Source organism: Schistosoma mansoni, chromosome W (genome assembly GCF_000237925.1).
Source record: "Schistosoma mansoni strain Puerto Rico chromosome W, complete genome".
Taxonomy (NCBI): Eukaryota; Metazoa; Platyhelminthes; class Trematoda; order Strigeidida; family Schistosomatidae; genus Schistosoma; species Schistosoma mansoni.
Window position 1 is genome coordinate 58346629 of NC_031502.1, and position 8954 is coordinate 58355582.

Sequence of the window (8954 nt, forward strand, 5' to 3'; positions counted from 1 at the left end):
CCAGCTCAGAGAACAAACCTACATCAAAATCACCCACATGAGCTACAAATCTTCTCCACCATCTCAACAACTCGTAACGTTGAGTATTTAAAAATTAGATTACAAAAGGAGATAAATGTAACTAGGATTCAAATGATCAATATTGTCTCATTACATAACATTGAAATAAACTCACCATGCTAATGAAAAACGTCGAATCATTTTTTCGAAGTGAAAAAGTAAGATGAATTACTTAGTTAAAACCGTACTCCCATTTGGAGTGAACCCATCAATTATCCAAGGGTTTGTTTAAAACCTGGTAAATCGATCTATGATGTCATTCCTAGCTTACTGTTACCATTAATTTTTAAGCTTAAACTAAATAGATCAATGGTTGACATTTCCATGAAGTATGTTCGTTACATCAAGTTAGAAAGTTTTAAGACGTCTACAACTATGTTGATCAAAATGTTAGATATATAGTAGATAATGCTCCATACATGAACACTACTGCATTACAAGTACTGCAAATTAGGTTCAAAAATGTATGATTTCGGTTGAAATCAACTTTTGAAATCTAGAAGATTAGATTTGTATTGAAGTGAAATTTTTATTTTACAAGTAGTTTAACGGCTAGTTCTGCTTCTGTATAATTAAGTAGTCCAAATGACAAGATTAACATAGTTCTCATTTCTGCATCAATTTGGAAGACTCTCCCGGTCTCCCACATTGTCCGGACATTCCATGTACCTATAAAAATTGTCGCTCTCGTTGTTAGAAGGTGCATCGACCTCATGACTTCCGAAGGAACTTGGCTTTCATCATGAGACGTCATAATTATTCCTTCAACTACCAGGGCAGAGTATAAATGGTTTGAATAATTTTTTCTGGTTGGCGATTTTTTAGCGAGTTGGTTATCTACGGGATGGGGTCGCTAACCCCATGCCCAACCCTCCTCCTTTACCCGGGCTTGGGACCGGCAGTAGCCCCCGGAGGAGCTACAGGCGGAGTTAAGACTAATATAGTACTTACGAAAAAATCACATACAAGCTGCAGTTCTAGGTTATATTGAATTTTTATTTTTTATACTTCATTTTCAATAAATTGATTAGTATTTTATGTTATACTTCACTCTTTCCAGATGTCTTTGTAATGGTCATGGTAATGAATGTAGAAAAAGTTCTGGACCAGGACAAAAAGAAAGATTAGTATGTGTTTGTGATCCAGCTCATCATACATCCGGTGATAATTGTGAACAATGTCAATCAGGTTATCATGATCGTCCATGGCAACCTGCTACTCCACAAAATGCTAATCCATGTATAGGTATGTGATATGAATAGAAGCATCTTTATTTTTAAATGTACATGGATTTGAAAAAAAGTTCGTTTTCAGTAGTATGTTAAAGAATATTTTCTTTACAAACGGGTACTCTAATTGTTATCAGAAGGGTTTTTGTGGAGATTTAGTATTTTCATAGTTGAAAGCGCGAGTCAATTGAAGCTAGACCACCAAGGAAAACCTGGAAGCACCGGATGGCCGTTTCGTCCTATTGTGGGACTCCTCAGCAGTACGCATTCACGACCTCTCCTCGCGAAACTCGAACCCAGGACCTACCAGTCTCGCACCAGAGCACTTAACCTATAGACCACTGAGCCGGCATCCGATGGTGTTAATGTCTAACTCCAACCAATTCACGAAGTTGAGCAACCGTTCTTATTGTGAATATCATAAGGAATAAAATATTTTACCATTTTCTCGTTGAAGTTGGGTTCAAACTTACCTTGAACACAACTGGTCACTTGAATCAAGTTGTCACTGAGTAAGAGTACATGACAGCTGAGTAAAATATGAAATGAATAAGAGGGGTAATACACAAAAGTTCAAAGTAAGTTTGTATCACTGTAAAACAGAACTACCTTAAGTCAGAACTGAGTTTACCTTATCCTGAAATCATTTGAATTGTTACTTAAACCAGAGTGATATAGAATTACTGATATAAATATACGTAATTACTTATTCGATATTCACTGTTGATGGAACGCATGCTACCTATACTGACAAACTCTAAAGAGTTACCCATTTAGCTATTGTATTAATATATATATATATATATATCACGTATTTAAAGGGTATATACATAAGCATTATTATTTAATAAAAGTCAGACCGTGCTTGTAGTCTAAACGTTACAAAGTCTGATATTAAAACAGTTGTTTCCAATCGCTAATCATCCTTTCCATGTTTGCTTCCGATTCTCCAGGCAGTGTGTTCTTTAGTCTTCCACGTTTATGTTTCCCTTCAGAGTTCCGAGTTAGCGCTTGCCTCGTAATTCAGTTTTGTAATTTACTCAATGGATGTCCTATCCATCATTTCCATCGTCTCTTCCTAATTTCCTCCCCATCCGAAACCTGGTTTGTTATCTCTGACAGTAGGCTGTTTCTGATGGTTTCCATCCAACGACGGACAGTGAGTATCTTGTGTAGACAGTGGTTTATAAATACTTGTATCTTTTTGATGATGGTTATGGAAGTTTCAGCTCCATACAGTAGAACTATCAAGGATCTACATAAATCAGAAAACCATAGAATTCCTTTGTAAAATATATCCACTGCTTCATCATACATTTGAATATTTTATTGTAGAAATTGAGCTGACATTAGTTCTATTTCTAGAAACAAATGATATAGCTAAATTAACATATTATTTATCTTTTTTGTAGCATGTAATTGTAATGGAAACGCACATCTATGTGAATTTGATCCGGAATTATATAGTCGTACTGGTTCCGGTAGTCGATGTATTGATTGTGGCAATAATACTGAAGGCTTAAATTGTGAACGATGTAAATCAGGTTATTATCCTAATCCGAAACAGCCAACAACATGCTTACCATGTTCATGTGATCCAGTGGGTACTATTGATGGACAGACTGAATGTAATGCACAAGGTCAATGTCAATGTAAACCTGGAATTGGTGGTAAATCTTGTGATCACTGTTTAGAAGATCATTTTGGTTTCAATGCTGGTGGTTGTCTGTAAGTGAATTTTGTTATTGAAACATTATTTATGTCAGTGTTTATACAATGATCATTGAGATGTTTATTTCAAAATGAAATAAATAAGAGCGTCGCAGAAGATTTCAGTCTAGTATCTTCATACCTTCACGGTACTCCTAGGAATTATTTATGGATACTTGAATAGGTTGCATAATAATTAATAAGTAAGTATTATAGTGAAATAATAATAAACTGTGTGTGTGAATATCAAACATTTTTCTGACTGATTAGCAGGATGGAAGAGGAATGACTAATTATTAACGACAAATTAATTATCAGAAGGGGTTTTGTGGAGATTTAGTATTTTTATAGTTGAAAGCGTGAGTCAATTGAAGCTAGATCACCAGGGAAACCTGGAAGCACCGGATGGCCGTTTCGTCCTATTGTGGGACTCCTCAGCACTGCACATCCACGACCTCGCCTCGCGAGATTCAAACCCAGGACCTACCAGTCTTGCGCCAGAGCACTTAACCGACAGACCATTGAGCCGACATTCGATGGTGTTAATGTCTAACTCCAACCAATCCACGAAGTTGAGCAACCATTCACCAATTGTCTTCAGTGAGTTCCTATCTCACAAAAGACGTGGTTTGAACTCTACTAGTCACTGTTTTTCACTAGAACTCCAGGAAATATCTCTTGAAGTCAGTCAGTAGTGAGCTCTGGCGCGAGACTGGTAGGTCCTGGGTTCGAATCTCGCGAAGCGAGATCGTGGATGTGCAGTGCTGAGGAGTCCCACAATAGGACCCAAACGGCCGTACATTGCTTCTAGGTTTTCCCTGGTGGTCTAGCTTCAAGTGACTATCGCTTTCAACAACAGATTAATTATCTACTTAGCACAAATTACAAAGTTGTTTGATAAAATAGAAAAACCGTACTCTGATACTTCGTTCGCAAAATGTTCATTAATTGTCTCAGGCTTCATTGTTCCTGGATTTCCACACCAATTGCTTTCTGTTTCTGTTCTTCTCTTCTCGATCTTCTCAATCTTCTGATGCCAGATATTTTATTCCTGACACACGATATATAATACTTATTTCAATATAAGTAGCCCACACCACAAGACAACCATTAAAAATCATGAAACATATATGTATTCATTCTTTTTAATTTGAAAGTGCTACCTCTTTTCTCATACATACAATGTTCGGTAAGAATCAGTTGATTATAATGTCATCAATGATGGATGAATTGATGTTTACATCATCAAACCAATTCACTTTTAGTTACTTTATGTTATATACTCAAGGAATGAAACATTAAGTTGTTTCACTTCTAATTATTATTAGTAATCAGAAAGGGTTTTGTGGAGATTTCAGTATATTTCATAGTTGAAATCATGAGTCAATTGAAGCTAAACCACCATGGAAAACCTGGAAGCACTGGACGACCGTTTCGTCCTATTATGGGACTCCTCAGCACTGCGCATCCACGATCCCTCACTCGCGAGATTTGATTAGTAATAGTTTTTCTAGAGAGTGAGAATTCAGGCGGGGACAACCAATTTATGGTTTAATACAAATTACAGAATGTTTTCGTAAAATTTGAAGACCATACATTAAGAACTTCATTTGCGCATCTACCATCAGTCATCTCTTATAAACTTCATTGTTCCTTCATTCCTGTTATTATAACAACTACTCTCTGTTTACATTCTTGTTCTCTTGAATCCGATCTTCTGCTGCCCGGTATTCAACTTTTGATTGGTGTTACATATTTGTAGTGTCGGTTGCTATGTTAAGGCTATATGCTTTATTCTAGCTTTTGGGCAGGCCGATTTATCTATTCTTCTTGAGTCACTTTTTGACCTTGGCAATTATTCACTTGTTAACCCTGTTTTTATATGAGCGTATGTGTGTGTACACTTCTTATCCTATTCATCAAATGTCTGTAACTTAATTTTATCTGACTATAAATCTTGATTAATTCTTGATTAAATCAGGTTGGCTTACGTGCCTTCTCCACGGCGCGCCATTTCGTTCCGCTCTCTCTTCCTCACTTCCTTCCCTACGTCTCTCTGATTGTCTGTTTCAACCAACGATTGTACAAAATATACGTATTCGAAATCCATTCTCGTATTTGGCTTATTTTAATTCCGTTATTCACTAACACGAGTTAAGTTGATACTTAGAATAGACAACATATATATGTTTCTATAGCAATCATTCGATAACGATCATTTGTCCGATCTAACTGGAGTCAGATTAAAGGCCACTAAATACTACTTATGTTTGTCGACATAAGTAGCATACAGCACAGAATTACTATTACTGACAAATCTAAAGTAGTTAATGATCGTAATCACTGGTGTTTAACTAATTGGTATCTGAAATATTTGTGGTCGTGGACAGCTTAGTTAATTTAGTAATTTTAGAAAATAAAATTCATATCCTATAATCTTTTCTATAATTTATGTGTATCTCAAAATAAGGATAAAATATTGCACAGTACTGAAGAAGATTAAGTCTAATAGTAACTAATTCTTGTCATCTTCAATATAACTCTATCCTAATCAATCTGGAAACTTTTCATTTGTATGTTGCATTACTTACTTACTTACGCCTGTTACTCCCAATGGAGCATCGGCTGCCGACCAGCATTCTCCAACCCACTGTGAACTGGGTCTTCCTTTATAGTTCTATCCAACTGTTGTTGATTTTTCTCATGTCTGTCTCCATTTCTCGGCGTGATGTACTCTTTGGTCTTCCTCTTCTCCTTTGATCTTCAGGATTCCACGTGAGAACTTGTCTTGTGATTCAGTTGAGTGCTTTCCTCAATATGTGTCCTATCCACTTCCAGCACTTCTTTCAGATTTCTTCCTCCACTGGAATCTTATTTGTTGTGTCCCACAGTAGCTTCTTGCTGATAGTGTTTGGCCATGTTGCATTAATCAAAGCGATTTCAGAGATCTGAATTTTTTAAAGAATTATTTACTAAATTCTTTATAGTATGATTCAGTAGAATGTCTAGATTTATGTTATTTATTTGATTGGCTGCATAAATGTTAATGTAATTGACACCTTCTAAACTACAAACTAGATTACAATGTTCACTCTTCTAGGATAATGTACACATCATAATTGTATTCTCTTTATTTTCAAGTAATGTATACTTTCATCTTTTTTTAAAAATGAAAATCATAACTTCCTTGAATTCTATTTTAGACCATGTAATTGTAATGAAGGTGGTAGTTATGAAAATCGTCCTGCTTGTGATTCTCAAACAGGTCAATGTATATGTAAACAAAATGTAGCTGGTAAACAATGTGATAAGTAAGTCATCTTTTTTTTAAAGTTTACTGATATAGCAAATAAATGAATACCTTTTTGATTTATTTAATGGTTTTCTGAAGATCTTGATATCTATTGTGTTAGTGTAGAGGTTTACATTAATATCGTGTTTGGTCACGGATGAACACAGTTAACACTAGGTGATTGAAAGTAGTCAGCAGAAAACAATGTTTCACTTAGATTTCGTGTGAGTTGTCACTCGTTACCAGTGACTGCTTACAGTCTTGCTGGAATTGGTGTTCCCTGTGGGACTCAAACCCACATCACCCAATTTTGCTGTCTGAGACGTTTTTATCGATCTATTAGAGCAGAAACTGGTCACCTGTATAATTGGGTTGGTTCTCTGATTGGCGAAATTATTCATCCTTGTCAAATCCTTCATTGCTTTTCGAAATATATCGACCAAGTTGAGCTAAGAACTAGACAAATATTACTCTGACCATATATAATTAGTCAGTAGTAGAACCGATTAGCAGTCTGATTGACTTAGACATTTTTAAATATTTATTGAATGTCAAATGTTTAAAGTTAGATTAAATGAACGGAATAACTGTTTTTCGATTTCTCCTTTTAAACAATAAGCATCTAAGGGTTTTATCCTATTTAATTCTTTTTTTTTAGATGTAAGATTGGTCATTATGGTCTCATGTCAAATGATCCATTAGGATGTAAACCGTGCTTATGTTCTTTGCATTCATCAGAATGTAAACTAGACGAAGAACACTTAAGTAATGTAGCTGGTAGACCTGGTAAGTAGAATACATCAGTTACAATTGGAAACAAATATTTTTTTTCACAAATGAAGTTTAATTAGTCAAAATTCAGATCTTAACTTAAAAGCGTAAATCTATAGTCGGTATTACACATTCTAACGTACTTTATGATAACTGATTACATCAGTGGTAAAGTCAATGTAGTTGATAACAGTTGCATAAAGTACATGATAGCTTTATTAATAAATGACCAATTGAAGAAAATTACTTAAAACCATTTTAACATATCATATGCGTACCCCATTTATCGTAATATTTATGTCTATGCTAAACCGTCATAAAAACATTCGCCTACCTTTGTAATATTGTAAGGGATAATTATACAGCAAAGATGATTATCAGATCTCATGTCTACAAAATGTTGTCATGATTAGATCATTCCATTGTATTGCATTCAAACCCATGAATTTCAAAATGATTTCTGCTTAGATAGTAACTAAGTATTTTATCAGTAAAATTGAGAGGTTAATTTAAAAAGTTGGTAAGAAGTCATTGTTATCTGACGAGATAAAGTCAAGGGTTTACAATAATGTAAATAGAATACTTAACAGAAGTATAGTTATATAACAGTAATGGTAATGACACTATTAACAATACTTTAAGAATAAAGTAAGGATAAATATCTCCATTAATAATACATCATTTTATTGGTTGTTTGAATCCACCCACTGATATTTAGAGCTGCGATTGATCGATCTCTTATTGGTAGATGTATACCATATGTGGATTGTCTCGATATTGCCTTAAATCACAAGTATTATAAACAGAGATGGATAGTGGCTAGTAGTGAAATTCAGGACACTCATTTCGTTCTATTTGGGATTCGTCAGATGGATGTACATGCATTCCAGAGTTTATGTCCACCATGGGACTCGAACCCACTGCCGTTCATTTCATACGCCATCATATTATCCAATTAGCTACGGAGTCCTGATAGCCATTTGCTTGTGTAATGGGGTGAAGTTTTAATTCACTTTTGTATTGTTAGTGTGAATCTTCTCATTGATGTTTAAGACTTCAATCGATCAGTCTCTTATTGGCATATGTGCTTCCTGAGCAGATGGCCTCGATATTTCCTTAAATCACAAACATTATAAGTTAGTTATTTGAAAATATCATGAATTAACAAGGATGAATATAAGATAAAGAATCGACCATACAAAAATTCTTCTTACCTTTCAAAGCTAATGAGGATCATTGAAAGCTATCATATTAAAGACTATCTCAGTAATTTAATGCCTATATACTAATTGTAATATTCTGGATGAACCTTCGTGTTTGATTACAAACCGTACTATTGGACACGTTAGACGTTATTTAGACAATATGGAAAAGTTACTTGACGCAAATGCATTCAATTTAGAATATAAAACACAATGAGAGTTTATGGCAGAGATCAAATGATATTTTATAAGCCCGTTTCAATGATGTCATTCAGTTATTCAAGTAAAAATCTTCTCATCTCACGCTTTCTTGACGAATGAAATGTAGTTATGTTAAGTACCAAAATGTAGTTCGGTTTCATTCCGGACTTTATTCATTCCGTTATTTTTTTCTAGGTGAAATTATTGAACTGGAAAGTTTGGTGAAACCAGATCAAACTATCATCAATTGCCCAACAAATCAGAAACCATGTTATGCATGCTTACAAAAAGGTAAAAACTAATTCATTCATAGTTGAAAGCATGAGTCAATTGAAGCTAGACTACCATGGAAAACCTGGAAGCACTGAACGGCCGTTTCGTCTTATTATGGGACTCCTTAGCAGTGCGCATCCACGACCCCGCACTCGCGAGATTCGAACCCAGGACCTACCAGTTTCGTGTCAGAGCACTTAACCAAGACTGGTAGGT

At 35.0% G+C, this 8954-nt stretch overlaps 1 protein-coding gene across 1 annotated transcript in view; it reads left to right on the forward strand.

Moving 5' to 3' along the window:
- Nucleotides 1-8954, forward strand: part of Smp_163810 (putative laminin gamma-1 chain) — a gene marked incomplete at both ends in the record, with an annotated part of 83928 nt that overhangs the window by 15011 nt on the left and 59963 nt on the right. The window contains 4 exons of the mRNA XM_018790313.1: nt 1121-1305; nt 2702-3017; nt 6203-6310; nt 6950-7077. Coding sequence (XP_018655669.1) covers nt 1121-1305; nt 2702-3017; nt 6203-6310; nt 6950-7077 — 737 coding nt within the window. The remainder of the gene's footprint in view (nt 1-1120; nt 1306-2701; nt 3018-6202; nt 6311-6949; nt 7078-8954) is intronic.